At 38.3% G+C, this 16347-nt stretch overlaps 1 protein-coding gene across 1 annotated transcript in view; it reads right to left on the reverse strand.

The window, feature by feature from the left end:
• Positions 1 to 16347, reverse strand: part of RSBN1 (round spermatid basic protein 1) — a 31735-nt gene continuing 15388 nt past the window's right edge. The window contains exons 2-7 of the mRNA XM_082228440.1: positions 15246 to 15916; positions 10044 to 10181; positions 9300 to 9442; positions 8214 to 8381; positions 7007 to 7115; positions 1 to 5575 (exon numbers count right to left, since the gene is read on the reverse strand). Of these exons, the coding sequence (XP_082084566.1) occupies positions 5213 to 5575; positions 7007 to 7115; positions 8214 to 8381; positions 9300 to 9442; positions 10044 to 10181; positions 15246 to 15916 (1592 nt within the window). The 3' untranslated portion in view covers positions 1 to 5212. The remainder of the gene's footprint in view (positions 5576 to 7006; positions 7116 to 8213; positions 8382 to 9299; positions 9443 to 10043; positions 10182 to 15245; positions 15917 to 16347) is intronic.

Here is a 16347-nt window from a genome sequence, read left to right on the forward strand (position 1 = left end):
TTGGCTGCCAATCAAAACTGAATTTAATCACAAAACACTACACAAATCTATTTTATACAACATGTAAAGATAAGTATTTGCTTAGACAGAATTGAAAGTGCTATATTAAGAGAAGCCCCTTCTCAACTACATGTGCTGTTGGGTCCTAAAACTATTATGTATATCAATGGAAGGCCATAACATTATTGGAAAGTTGTTTATTGGACCAACATAAAATTTATCTACAGTACAAAGCTTTCAGGAACTGAAGCAACCCCACTCATAGCAACCTTCAAACACAACCAATATGGCTATAAATACTCAGCATTTATAAAAGAATTGAGAGTGCAATCCTGCCAACATTAAACACATTTAGTTTCACAGATTCCAATGGAAAGTCCAGCTTATCTCCCAATTAAAAAAAAAAAATCAAAGGAACTTAAAAGTGCTTAACCTTGGCTAGATTGTGCCCCAGGTGAAAAGAGCTTACTGCTCATAATATAGTCAAGCATGTGAATGGCAGCATGAGAAAACATTTATGTCCATCCATAGGCTCTTAGCAGTAAATGAACTCTCCCATCTCTTGACAAGCAGCTACATCCTCACATGTAGGAAAACTACCAACAAAACAAGAGCCCTTTTACTGTTTGGGAAAATCTGTCTGATAAATGTAAGTGTCCCTTAAATATAAAGAACCCTGCACATGTTCCATCTTCATGGAAGAGAACATGTCAGTTATTTACAAAATATATTTTTGCTCATAAATATTTGGGGTGGGGTGTGAAATGCCTATTCCACTTATTTCTTAATCTTACTTTTGCTGCTTTGCTAAATGGATCAGTGGCCCAGTACAACCATTCACTGAACACAAATTAATGTTGTTCTTTGGTCCTTAAAGAACAGTGGGATATTTATTCAACATGGATTCAGAAACTTTAGACAAGAACCGTATTTGTGAAACTGCTAGTAGATAGCAGATTCTTTACAGTTTTGAGACAATATATATCAAAGAATAACTGGTTTTCAGTTATAGAAATTGGACAGAGAAAAGTCTTCCCAGCTGGAAAATTACCTGTAATAAATAAATCTAAAGATAATTCTGCCTTTGAACTCCTTTTCCACTTTGTAACTAAGTTTTACTCAAGAGTAGACCTTAGAAATTACTGTTATGTTCATTAATTTCAGTGGGCCTACTCCAAGTAAAACATAGCTCTATAGTTTATAACATTGCATTTCTTGTTAAGCGAATTTTATTTGCACATCTTGGCATTCAATAATCAAGTTGGCATCAGAAATTTCTGAACAATGCAAGATGTTACTTTTCCCAGTATCTTCCTGCAAGTTCACTTCTAAAAATACCTTATTTCTCTGAGAGCTAAAGGTTATATGTTCACCAAATAAAGAGTTATTTGGATAATATGAACTCAGTCATCTGTCACTCCTATTTTTCAGGTTCGTAGTAGTCATCATTGTTCTTATTGCAAATGTTTAAACTAGCCTTCCTTTGCCCAAATCAGGTAAATTTATCACCATGCTAATCCTACATGGCATGTCTCTTATTTAAAAAAGGGAGACCAAGGCAGAGATCCTGAGGGCCATACATGCACTGTGTGGAGCAGCCTGTTCTCCCACTGCAGCCCCTCATTCCCCCAGAAATTGGAGACTATCTAGAATATAGTCCAAAGCTTCAGCAGCGAAATCAACAAAGTCTCAGTGTGTGAACAGAACTCTTTGGTACTTGACCCTAGAATTTAGAAGTAATGACAATTTGTGCTTCTGAACCATTTTGAAAAGTATTTTTGTAAAAGATAATGGGTTGGATCCAGACTTGTTCCTCTGACAGCTGAAGGAAACTAGAATAAAGAGCACTGGAGGAAGAAGGGCATTTTTTCCTTCACCACCTCCCACATTGTTCCAGAGGGTCTCCCTGTCTTCCAGAGAAAATTTTCAGGGGGCTACAGTAGGAAGATGGCATTGGTGTAAATCACCTCCCTGCCCCCCCTCTACCCTGCTTCCTCCAGCACAAGAAGAACCCAGTGGAGCATTAATTCTCAATCCAAACCAATATAGTTAAAATGAAATTAAGATAAGTGAACATGACAGAAAGAATTATCTTTAAATGTCTGAAATATATTCAAAATGCTACTACATACAACACAGCATAATTCAACACTAACATATTGAACTGGAAAAGCACAGAACATCATTCCAAGATTCTCCATCTCCATTGGGTGCAGAGAGACATAAGAGGCCATGAAAGATTGATCCATATTCCTTTTGCAGGGTATAAATCCATTTGAAAGCAACCTTCTGTTGTACTTTATGCCCACTGCTATAATTTAATGTGTACAAAAAACTTTTTATGAATGGTATTGAAATAACTTTTACTCTGAGTAGACCCACTGAAATTCATGAACATAACTAAGTTAACCCCATTAATTTTAATGGGTCTACTCTAGGTGGGATTCACCTGACAAGTCTCATCAGACTTCTGCTTGCGCAACAGGACTTCCCTCCCATGCCCACCCAAATTGGCTCAGAGATCTGGAATACCCCTAGAACAGGACATAGGGAAGATAAGTGGAGTCATTCTGTCTGACAAGCTAAATAGCTTGCTCAGACAGAACATTTGCAATAGTGCATGTGACATTGAATTCCACCTTACGTTTCCATTTTAATTCTGTCTGGTCCTAAACTACCACTTAAGCCACTTTCACACGTAATGCTTGTAAGTGCATAATGCACAAAGTGCATGTACTGGAAAAAGCCTATGCAGAAGTTAGACTCATGCACTTTAACCTCCCTGATGTCCAGGAGAAAGACTTCACTGGCATTTAGTTTCACTTTCCTCTTTTATCAGCATGTGTGAACCAGCTACCACTGTTCAACAACTAGGCATAGCTGTATGTTGGCATTCCTGGTTAGCATAGGATGCTAAACTCATATTTTTTAAAAACAAAAAGCAAACTTAGCAGAAATTCTCCTGGCTGCATAGAGGGCAGAATACAATCTAGAAGCTTAGAAAGGGTCACAGAAGTTTGTCCATGTATTAATTATTTTTTGTTACGTGGGAATGGTGTTTCTGTGAGTACACATTGTTAGAATTTGTTTGTTTAAATTCTGTCAAAATTTTATTTGGGGACAAAGAGATAACAGTTTTCCCTTCAACTGTAAGAACTTTTTTTTTTTAATTCCAGTTCCTGAGTGATTATACACAGTGCTGTTTTCATGCTAAGTTGTAAAGACCAGTGTTATATTTGTTGATATAGCTATGTGCAATGCATGGGTAAAGGGAAATCAGTGCTTGGAAGACTAGTAAAATGGATGGAAGAGAAATGCAAAAATAAAGATGGACTTGGTTAAATATAAATCATGCACTGAAACTTGTATTGCCTGTGAAGAATTTTACTTTGCAGAGCCTATTAAAGCTTATGAAAATTCTTCTGGACAAGAGTAAAAAAGTGGAAAAAGCCAGAGTACACAGGGGTTATCATCTGAACCAGTATTGGTCAATGTAGAATTTTGTTAAAAGCTACACTCCTGCATTTAAAAAATTACCTTTTGTAAAAAGGTTTTCATCCTAACACCTTATTTACACAGATTACTTAACAATTCATCACCACTCCAATCTGAAAATTCATTTTAAGTTGAAATATTTTCTATTTGTCTTCAGTCTGCACCGAAGACAATACATATACATGTATATATCAGGAGTAATACAAGTTCTATCTAAATCACTGCAATATTTTCTGATCATTTTGCTATTGGTTTAAAACTGTCCTCTGTTTTAATATGCATATAATCTACACAAAATAATATTGCACAAAGTAATTGCTATTAGAAAAAGATTAATATTTGCAGGTCTTTTCAAAAGGATTGATAAAGGTGTGTTGAAATAAACACAGCTGCTTTCTTACTTGCATTGATGTAGTGCTGCAGATCTCTCTCCTACCCCACAAGTACGGAGTTGTTTATTAACAACTATGATTACACCTTAACAAAGGTTATATCCTACATGTGAAGGGCCCATCTCTTCTAGTACCAGAAATAAATGTAATTCAGCATACAAATAATGAATGAAAGTTGACTATAGTTAACATTGGGAAATATTGTATGAGTGCTAAACAATCTTGCTAACGTTACTGAACATACTAGTGAGTGTCATTTAACCTTTCAACGTAGCACTAGGGTACCCAAGAGTTACATGTGGAAATAGCAGTACACATGAGATTTCCTGTGAAACAGCAATATAGAATTCTTGAGAATAAAGGCAACCAATTTATACTGTGAAGCCTACTCTACTGGATTAAGTGCATCAATGAAAAGGAACATATGGTTTCCACCTCAGGTGCTTGCTGTGAATTGAACAAGCCACCAAGTTGGTTAGAATATTGTAAAGCCTTAAAGTGCTCTAAGATGGCAATTTCCTCAGGGAGACTGCCAACAGTTACTTTCATTTGACACTAGTATTACATTTTGCAGTCAGGGAAGATATAAAAAGTAATATTCCCACAAACATTAAAAGCAGAGGTATGGGAAGTGTTACATCAGGTATTACAATTCAACAAGATCACACTCTGCAACTAATCTCAGATATCAGCTTCTTTGTGAAGGTGCTGATAAGCAATTAGGATTAATCTACACTGCTGGTAACTTGAGCTTTCTCTAGGCTTTCAAAGTCTCTCTCTCACAAATGTCACTGATCATTAAAAGTGCTGTGCTTTCTCTTTCATTCAAGCCACTAATCAAATGGGAGAGTCACTTTGTGACTCCTCCACAGAAACCAACACTTTTATGCTGAAAACTAAAGATAAAATAGACGGAGGGATATCAGATTTACTAAATGTTAAATACTTAATGTTCCTGAAGGAGGGGGAAAACATTTGTGGAGATGTTGAATGACAAAGAAAAATGTAGTCCACTACTACATGCTGTACTAAGGAAGTAAAATACAACTCTAACTTTGCATAATCTGTGTAAAAAGATACGCTTGACATTTTGGAATGTCACCTTTCTTTATAGAATTATAGGCAAGATTTCTCCAATAAAACATAACCCAGTTATAAAACTATAACTTCACATCAAAATTTTAAAAAGCCGTTTAAAAATGTATATGATTATGTACATATCACACAAGAGAGCACATATGACCATCCTGTGGCTTGTGTTGCTGATCGGATTCTAGTTTAAAAACTGGAAGGGGCTGAGCCAGCTTATCTTGTTGCAGAACAAGTCACGACAGAGATGAAAACAATGATGGTGACGCCACTGTTGCTGTCTGTACTTCTGTTCCTACTTCTTCAGACTCCTTTTTCACAAGCACACATTGATCTTCACCTTCTGATTTAGTCTCATCACAGATGCTAGTGTCCATATTTGAAATGCTTTCTGTACTTTGAGAATTCTCCCCTGAAGGATGGTATTGTTTGAGTCTTATATGCCAAGCTAAGCTGCAGACAGCTGACACCGTCTTGAACTGATGAATGACATTTCTAGGGATGAAGTATATGTCATTGTCACATAGCTGGATTCTAGCATAGCGAATCCCTTCTCGCCTCATTTGGTTTAGCTTAGCTTCATCGACCCATTGAACACACTGAAGGAGAAAAGAAGTTAGAGGTAAACCAGATGCCAGGCCCAAAGTGGGCATTTAGTGTGCAGTGCACATATTCTGCCCTCCAGCCTTTAGTTATTTATTAGCCACAATAAAAAGGGAAAGTCTCAAAATGGCACAAATACCAACAGTCTGGAATGGGAGCTGCTGCTGCTAAACTACTGAGCCAAGTACAACATTTGGTGCAACTTAAAAGATGTGCTTACATACTCAGGTAGCAAAAGCAAACAGTGAAATCCCCATGACTGTCAGAGAAAAGCTACTCAGAAACATGCAGCATTTGATCATGGCTAATATATCTATACTTTATACTAGGTTCAAGCAAATAGTGAACTGTTAAAAGTTCCAACTCATAAGTTTGCGACAGCCACATCACAGGGAAGCTGTGAAACAAAAGGAAATGCAAACTTCCCACAAATAATCTTACTTGACTGATCAAAACAACTTCTTGATTAGCTCAAGGGTTTTCTGTTCTCAACACTATTTAAAAACTGTACCCCACTTTTCAAAATTATTTTTCAAAGTGCTTTACTTTGAAGAGAACACACATACAGACAAAATCAAATTATAAAAATGCAACAATATTAAAACCAATTTTAAGGTACCTTAGATAATTTTAAAGTATTCAAAATATAAAAGTGGGGGAGAGAGTGAACTTGTAGAATTCTCTCCTGCGTGAGTTATGACAACTATGGTGCCACGAGTGAGAAGACCCTGCCCCTAGTAACCACCAATTGCATTTTTGCTAGTGCAGGACCTCTGATACCAGTCTTAAGGCTTGGGCAAATTCATATAGTTCTATTCCCACAATGTCTCACTACAGTCAGTGAAAACCTGCAGGAACCAAGGACATACACACACAAAGTATGTCTGTCCACTAACAGGGTAGAACCTTTAACAGAAGTTTAAACTGCACTTAAGGGAAAGGAATCCAGTATCATCACTTCTGCAAAATCCAGATGACAGTGCAGGTTTGGCCAGTGTTGTGGAACAGAAATTTTGGAACAAATGCCTGAATATGCATTTCATATGTGGGAATTTCATGTGGAAAGAAAGGCCGCATGTAATGGTAAGGTATGTCTATGAAGCACTGGTATGAGGCACTGTTGAGGCAATGTCCCCAATACTGTTCAACACACTCTGGTCAATGTGGCTCTGGTAACTGTATGATCTTGCTTGTGGCAGGGGAATGAACTACAATCTAAGGTGCTTCCACTTGCAATCCAATCAAATGTTTGTCAAAACGTAACATTATCTGGTTAAAAAAGGGCATGTTTGTTTTCCAGATCTGTATACTATATTCTGGAAATGTGATTTCACAGGGAAAATACAAGCAGTAAGGGGGGATAGGCAACTAACATCATGCTTTGAAGCAACATGCAAAGTATACATTTCAACAAATGAGCTGACTACCTGCGACACTGGAGGTTCATGTAGATCCAACTGAAGCCTCTGAACTACATCTGTGAAATCCTCAGCATGAAAACAAACTACATCTTTGGTTATACGAGGCTGGTCACTCCTAGAAAAATGAAGACTTTTCCAGTGAGAATGTGCTAGTAGACATCTTGAGAATTATATGTGGGGCCCATTTGTATTCTAAATGTATGGTAAAGATAAAGTAAAGGACCCCTGGATGTTAAGTTCAATCAAAGGTGACTACGGGGTGTGGCGCTCATCTCACTTCAGGCCAAGGGAACCAGCGTTTGTCCACAGACAGCTTTCTGGGTCATGCTATCAGCATGACTAAACCACTTCTGGTGCAACGGGACACCGTGATGAGTGCCAGAGCACACGGAAACGCCATTTAATTTCCTGCCACAGTGGTACCTATTTATCTACTTGCACTGGTATGCTTTTGAATTGCTAGGTTGGCAGAAGCTGGGAAAGAGCAACAGGAGCTCACCCAATTGCATGGATTCAAACCACCAACCTTCTGATCGGCAAGGCTCAGTGATTTAGACCTGCTCCATCTAAATGTATAACTGTGTCAGGGACCCACTAATCCCCCAAATCCCCCTAATTCTATAACGAACTAAGCTATGGTATGGTAGAGAGCCAGTGTGGTGTAGTGGTTAAGAGCGATAGACTCGTAATCTGGGGAACCGAGTTCCCGTCTCCGCTCCTCCACATGCAGCTGCTGGGTGGCCTTGGGCCAGCCACACTTCTTTGAAGTCTCTCAGCCCCACTCAACTCACAGAGTGTTTGTTGTGGGGGAGGAAGGGAAAGGAGAATGTTAGCCGCTTTGAGACTCCTGAAGGGGAGTGAAAAGCGGGATATCAAATCCAAACTCTTCTTCTTCTTCTTCTATGATCAGCAGGGCTCTGGGTAGACTGGGAATTCTCCATTTTCCCCAGAGGTCCACAGAAAACAAAAACTCAGTTTCACTTTGTTTCTATGGTGGTTCAAAGTTTAACTCAGGGTAGTTTATTATGACAAGACTGGAGAGCCCCTGGTCTATAGCAATTTGCTTAGTACAAATGAAATATTCCTGACAAATATTGGTTTGTTGGTTTTTAAATGTTCTGTTTTCCTGAATATTCTAGTGCAGCATACTAGACAGCTTTCTGAATGATCTGCTCAATTCCAAGCATATTCTGACTTGCTACACCAGACTTACCATTCACCAAACTGTACAGCTTTCAACACTCCAACAGCAGCTGTACTCTGCCAGTCAAATCCTTGCCCAACATGATCAGCATGGGCTCTTGTTCTGTCTTCAAAGAGAACTTCACGGGGTTCACTGGTCCGAGGTAGATACTGGAGGTTTTTTATTTCATTCATTGATCTATGAAGTGGGGAGAAGAGAAAGAAGGCTGTTAGAACTATGCAGTGGGGATATTGACATCTTAAAACAAAAAAGCTTCCCCAGCTCTACTATAGAGGCAGTCATGTGATATTCAGAGATTTAGCTACAGCTTTACAGTTTTACCTGGAATAAAAGCAAATGATAGCAACAAATCTCACTGATATTTTTTAAATCAAGGGCTCTGCATAACCTCTGTAGCACTTCAAGATTTTAATAACTCAAATATAAAATGGAATCCTGATTACAGGAAGACTTCTAAAATGTGTTCAAGTGAAGACACTTACAAGCCCCAATCAAACCTCACACTTAAGTGCAGCAAGGTCAGGGGTCAGTGAACATAGCCAAATGCCTCTAATAATATTTCAATTTAACAGTACCCAAAGAAGCTTAGAAAGTCATTAATATGGTGGCACTTTAAAAAGTCGACCATTTAATAAGATATAGAATTGTAATGCTCTACCTCTACACAAATATTATGCTGGTGTGTCCAGCTGTATTGCTATTAAGGGACATTACATGTCATAATTTGTACTTAGGTGCTTAAGCTGGAATATACTGCTACCCATTTCCTGGAGGAAGAAAAGGTTTTTAAAAGCTCCACATACTCTGCAATGTATACAGTTTGATCTTCAAAACAATGGCACCATCAGTATACATGGCATTTTACCAAACAAGAGGCAAGTCCCTGCCTGCAGGAGTTAAGAATACATGGCACTGAGGTGACTAAGAGAAAAGAACATGACTACATTCTGCACTGCATAGTTAAATTTCAGTATGGGAAAAGCTGGTACTAATTATATGATCAGCTGAGAGATCAGAATCAGTAAAGAGTTTTGTGAACTCAACTGTACGGCAAGCATTAAAACTTTCCTGTAAAATAAATTTAAGGAGTATTACCTCCGCCGTTTGAATGGTGACTTTGGCATATCAGCTGTTGGGATCATCTGTTCTCCTGGTCTTACCCACATTATGGGGCCATCATCACTTTGTGACCTGCATTGAAGTCTGAGGCTAGAAAGAGTACCCCAAGGTAAAGTCATCTGTATAAAGCAAAAGAAATCCAAATCAGGTGGTCAGCAAGACAAAATGCTACTGAACAGAGGTACAGCTTCCTTATTGAAAAGAAACCTACACACAGAGAGAGAGAGATGTGTTTATAAAACCAGGATTATACTACATGGATATATACACAAAATATGTCATATATATTCCACTCAGTCATGTGAAAACAGTGGGGTGGAGTGGGAAACCTCAGGCGTGGGGGCTGAATGCAAGACACACCTTCACCAGCTCTGCTTTGAGTCCTCCTCAAACGATCTTGCCTGGTTAGAATGTGTTATTGGGCTGTGGTAACATCTCTTGCTTAGTTGGATTTGTGGGGGTAAAACAACTCTGAATTTTGATACACGGAATGAAGCCTACTGTACAAAAGATAGGAACCACATCATTTCACCCCCGGCCATGACCACCACTGTCATGTGACCCCCTCCCCACAAAAGAAGCCCCATTATGGAATGCCTCAGGCTGAGGAAAGTTCCCCGGTCCTGTAGTAGGCAGACTCATGTATTCATTATTATGCTTAACCATTCTGTGATTAATAATACGTTACAGGTTCTCATATGCAATAAAGTTAATTCTTACACGAAGAAATGGAGATTCTTCCAACATATCAAGAAATTCTGGGAAATAGTCTCCAACTTCTTCATCTACTGCTCCAACAAGACTGATCTGCCTCATCGGACCTGCTCTGTAGGTTCCACAGCAGTATGTTCGACTGACCTGTACAAATAAAGCAAAAATGTGTTTTTACTCCATACCATAGCATATACTTGATATAGTGTACTATGTTATTGTGAAGTCTAAATGAGTAATGGAATTGACTGAATATAGTGAAGAAATAAGCACTTGGATGTGCAAGTGAATTTCTTCTTTTTGTAGGCAATTGGTTACAAAGCAGGTTGGGCCCTTCTGAGCATAGATCATACAGCATTCATCTGCAGGGAAGAGCCATTACCACCCTGCATGAGGGAACCACCAAAACATCTAGAGAAAACTGAAGAACCGTGGACAGTCTTAAAGAAGGCAAACAATTTGAACTAAAGGTGACAATCAAATGGAGAAGAATGAACTGAAGAAAAAATTCCCCTGGTAGGTATCAAAACAAGTTGATTAGGCAGGTGCCCTGAACTGACATTATACCACCCTGAACAATACCGAAAAGGAAACAAAAGTTGAAACACATCTGTACATCCAAGTTTTTGTATTTCACCCAAAATGCTGTAACAAAAAGGATTCTAAGTGGAAAACTAGTGTAATTTCCTAAAGTCATCTCTTGTCAAGGAAACATATTTTTTTTTAATTATTATTATTATTATTAGTAGTAGTAGTAGTAGTAATTGTGTATCCAAATACTAAAAAGTGGCTTTCTTAAATTTACCTGTGGTGGAGAAAGATAGCTACCCAATTGGCATCCTAAGAGACAAGGTTGATGAAGCATAGCAGTAAATAAACATTTAAGCTACTTTGGGAGCAATCCTATGCATCTCGGTGTACAGGCTATTGTGGAATTCCCCTGCTGTCTCCTCCCCACCGCCACCACGAGCAGAAAGGGAGGTCCACTCCAGACACCTCCACATTGCAAAGTTTCCCCACTATGGATTCGTCTGCCACCATCTTCCGAAGATTTTTATGTAGAGTAAATTAACAGTTCATTGTAAACACCAAAGGTATGTTGTTCTAACTATGTATAGTAGAGGGGAAAGGAAGGAAGAATCTGTGTGAAAGCTCAATGCCCTTACACCTTCAGAGTGGCATTTAAGCAGCTCTGAAGTCTAAACTGGATTTCATTCAGAAGCATATAGAATTACAGAATCGTAGAGTTGGAAGGGATGCATTACATACCATATTGGCCCAAATATGAGCCGCACCTGAATATAAGCCACACTTTTAAAATTCAAGGGGGGAAAAGAAGAAAAAGACAATACCTGAATATAAGCCGCTCCCTTAAAATTCCACAGGCAATCACACCTGTTCTGTTTTACCATATGTCTGTTTCAGCAGCGATATCGTAAAAGCCAGTTTTTGTAAGGTCGCAAATTTAAGCCGCACTTTAACTTTTCATGGTTGGAATTTGGGAAAAAGTGAGGCTTATATTCAGGCAAATACGGTAATATTTTGCACTTGGGTTCAAATGTTTAAATAAAATGCGCGTACATTTTTCACCTGTTGTGAAGGAAACATGCACATTTTAACTGAAGTTTATCCCAGAACAAAGGCAATAATAAAGAATGGATCTTTCCCCTGCATACAAGCATGTGTTTTGCCCATAGGGATAATTTAACCATTTATGTACCCTTCACAATTGATCTCAAGACTGAACATTCTGTATTCTGATATTGATACCAGAGTGCAAGTAGTTTTTTAAAAAAATATATATATTAAATGTTCATTAATCATTCTTTATCAGACAGTCACAGAGGCAGTGTACAACCAACAAAACAAAAGGCAAGCTTAAAACAAGTAGAGGAATCCTACCACCTAATGAGGCTGACCTGGAATTCCAAGATACTTAAGCAATGTCCTGAACATCAGCTTTCATTTGAAAAAAAACAAAACAAGAAACTTGCAGAGAAGATATTGACTGCAATAAAAAACTTTACAGTCATACCTCAGGTTAAAGTAGCTTCAGGTTAAATCTTTTCAGGTTGCGTCCCCCGGCGACCCAGAAGTAACTGAATGGGTTACTTCTGGGTTTCACCACTGGCACAGACGCTCAAAATGACGTCACACAAATGCACAGAAGCGGTGAATCGTGACCTGCGCAGACGCGGGTTGCGTTCTGCTCAGGATGCGAACAGGGCTCCGGAACGGATCCCCTTCGCATCCAGAGGTACCACTGTATTTGGCAAACATCCTTCTAGACTAGCCTAAGAGGACGTAGACTTAGGCTAAGACCTATATTACCAAGGTTATAGCTTCAGAAAGGGAAGAGAAACTTTGAAGCCAAGCCAAGAAACGTACTAGTGTGGAAGGAACTGTTGGAAGGAACACATGGAAATTGGATAATGTTGAACAAGCCTGTGGACAATAAATGACCAGTACAGGATGGATGTTCACACACAGCAACAATAGCAGTAAATGCACCTATTGTTCCTTTTTCTTAATTGCATTTGCAGAAATTTGAACAAGTTTACTTAACTGAGTTACAAAGTAAAAAAAAATTAGTGTTGAGCTGAAAACCTTCTTCTGACAGTTCAAAATAGGTCCATATCACATGACTTTTAGACCAGCACACCTAAAAGAGCATGAAAATTTGGGGACACATGTCCATCCCCCCAGAACACCTGTTGTCTCAATTGCAATTGGACAGTCTAGAAAACACTTTAAAAACCTGTATGTTTCAGTGCCAAAAGATCAATATGCACTTTCCACTGAAACCAATGAAATGTCAGAACAGAGCTGGTTAACCTGTGGCGCTTCATATGCTGCTAAACTACAGCTCCCATAATAATAATTTTCTGACTTGAGCAATTTTAGAATATACATATATAGCATTAGGATCAAAGTACATTAGAGCTAGGGAGGCTCTCAAAACAATTATGTCAGTTAGAAAAATATGGAATATAATGTCTAATAAAAATAAAATTGATCAATTTACTCATGGCTAAATTGACTTTGTGGGGAAACCCAATTTTAAAAATTGAGGGAAAGATGGTAATATGGAAAAATTGCACAGAAGCAAGCATACTGACTTTGAACCAACTGACAGATGAGAAAGATGAATTTTACACATTCTTTTAAGAGACAACTCTATAAGCCCAATGGAAATATTTGCAGCTGCAACACATGGTAACAACTTTGTTTGGACCAGCAGCTTTTACAGCTTCTGAGGTACCAGAGATATTAGAACTGATCAAATACTTTGAAACTAAAAAGCCTGCAAGTACTTTTTATAGATATTTGCTATCAATGAATCAATCCGAAACACAGATTTTAAGAAATGAGTGGAACAAAGAATTGGATGTTCCTGTATTACCTAGATAGTGGGAAAGTGTTTCAGCTTCCTTAGTAAAGGTGTCTATGGATCTGAAATTATAACTTATGCAACAGAAAATGTTTACAATCTACTGGACTCTATTATGTTTATATAGAAAAAGACTGTCTAAACCAGCATGTTGTTTGATATGTAATAAACATAATGCTTCTTTAAAACACATTGACAATCACTTACTAAGTTTTCAGAGAAAGTATTGGATTGTATAAACATGACTGTGCAGAATTGGTTAGAATTTTCAGAGGTAAATATTCTATTGAATTATGTACCTACTATATGAAATTTGACAAGTAGACAATATAAATGTATTTTTTGTGCCCTTACTAAAAAGGTAAAGGATCCCTGGACAGTCAAGTCCAGTCAAAGGTGACTATGGGGTGCGGCACTCAACTTGCTTCAGGCCGAGGGAGCCAGCATTTGTCCACAAACAGCTTTCCAGGTCATGTCACCAGCATGACTAAACCACTTCTGGTGCAACGGAACACCGTGACAGAAGCCAGAATGCACAGAAACACCATTTACCTTCCCACTGCAGCAGTACCTATTTATCTACTTACACTAGTATGCTTTTGAACAGAGCAACAGGAGCACACCACCGTCATGCGGATTGGAACTGCCAACCTTCCGACCAGCAAGCCAAGAGGCTCAGTGGTTTAGACCTTACTATGGCCAAGAGACTGATACTGATGCACTGGAAGGATAAATCTATGGCCTCTTTTAGTCAATGGATTAAGGATATGGCAACACTTGCAACTTATGGATTGCTTATAGTTATAGACTTTGTATGGACAAGTATAAAGATATTTGGAACATGTTTATAAAAAACATAGGTTATAAATAATCATTCATATATATATATATATATATATATATATATATATATATATATATATATATGCAGGTTTTGGTGTCTTCGGGTGTCTTCCCGTGTAAGAGTCGGGGTGTCTGTGCGACGTTTCGACGAGGTCTCACTCGTCATCTTCAAAAAAATAGTTTCTCGTAGGTTCTTGTCAGCTGGAAGGTTTCCTCCCCGTAGAGGTGAGATATTTGCTTTCGTAGATTTTCACGGGTACAGGAATGCAGGTTTTGGTGTCTGTGCGACGTTTCGACGAGGTCTCACTCGTCATCTTCTTGAAGATGACGAGTGAGACCTCGTCGAAACGTCGCACAGACACCCCGACTCTTACACGGGAAGACACCCGAAGACACCAAAACCTGCATTCCTGTACCCGTGAAAATCTACGAAAGCAAATATATATATATATATATATATATATATATATATATATAACATTTATATACCTATATACTAGACAAGCATATATGGAGTTATAGCTGCTTGAATATATAGTGATATAATATATGTTCATCCACCTTTACTTCTTTTTTATTATTATTATTTTATTATTATTATTTCCAGTATATTTTGTTCAATTGAAATATTCTCAGTAATAATAATAACAACTCATGTTTGTTCAATGACAGGCTGGAAATGGGAAAGTAGGAAACTATGGTTCAAAAAGGCTGTGTACTAGTTGGAGTGGTAAGGCATTCAGAAGCAGCCTAGATAGCACAAAATCTACATGGCTTTAAATTGCAGGGACTATCATCCTATATACAGACAAAGTTATAGGTTTGTTATTGAAGGAAAGGTAGTTGGAAGGCAGTAGCTGACAGAATTGCCTAGATTTTGGTTCGTGTTTCTGCCCTAGCGCTCCTTTGTGAGTTTCTCAGGTGAATGATATGCTTAGTTTCCAATACTCTTGGGTCTTTAGGATGACATCTCTTACCTGAGCATGAAAGTTTGAAATGGTTGTTGTTTCAATATCCTTCTTGCCAAGGATTTCCATTTTCACTGGAGTGTTAGGAAAATTAAAAGCAAAGTAATCCAAGAAGTCTGGCAAGTAGGCAGCTGCCCCATGAACTATAGCTAGAGCATAGTATGCTGCATTTTTCTCATTTTCACTGAATGTCAAAGCAAGAAACTCTTCTGCAAATCTCTCCATCTCCACTGGAGACAAAAATGAGAGTTCATCCATGTAGGCATGAAGAACTAGAGCTCCTCCATTTGACTGACGCTCTTCATGAATAAAGTTACTAAATTTAGTGCCTGTTTTTAAGAAGCTGCTGCGAACAGAATGCTCCTGGTGTGTAGTAAATGGAGACTGCACCCCCTGGGGTATCCTATATTCCTGCACGCCCAAATTCAACTGACATAGCTGCTCATCTTTTAGGTACCTAAAAGATTCCTTATTTTCTTCCAAGTTATCACTCTCCCCTGGAGTCAAAATCTCTTTGTTGATACGGGTAAGACCAGCACACACAGTCTGCACTTCTTTATTATACATTTTCAGATGCCTCCCCCTCATATCTTCTCTGTGTTTCTTTTTCTTCTTTTTCTTTATTTTCTTTACAATAAGACTGTCAGCTCTCTGGGTCTTGCCATTTTCATCTCGGCTTTCTAGAAATAATAAGAAAATTAGAATTCTATTGTTGCACCATAAAAATAGTCAAGAACATTAGGAAGAAAAGCCCTGACCCACCTCCCGGACACTCAGTATGAAAATCTTCACAGTTTTCAGTGCTTGGATATATCAGGTTGGGAATTTGGGTCTCAGAAAGAGAACATATTATGACACCTTCAAGACTAGCAAACTTAATATGTCCTAAGTGTAAGGTACCGTGAGACTTTTTTTGCTGGAATAGACTAACCTCTGAAAAGATTTTCAGTAAGTTGGGGGGGGGGGTTACTGCATTGCTTTACCTTTGAAAATCAAGACAGTAGGTTTACAGAAAAAAATGAGCTACTTTCTGCATTATTAAGTGCTCCTGTACGTGATTTATACAACACATAGCAGTTCAAGAAGGATTTGTTTACACATTTATCTGTTA

This window comes from Podarcis vaucheri (genome assembly GCF_965113315.1).
Source record: "Podarcis vaucheri genome assembly, chromosome: 6".
In the NCBI taxonomy this organism is placed as follows: Eukaryota; Metazoa; Chordata; class Lepidosauria; order Squamata; family Lacertidae; genus Podarcis; species Podarcis vaucheri.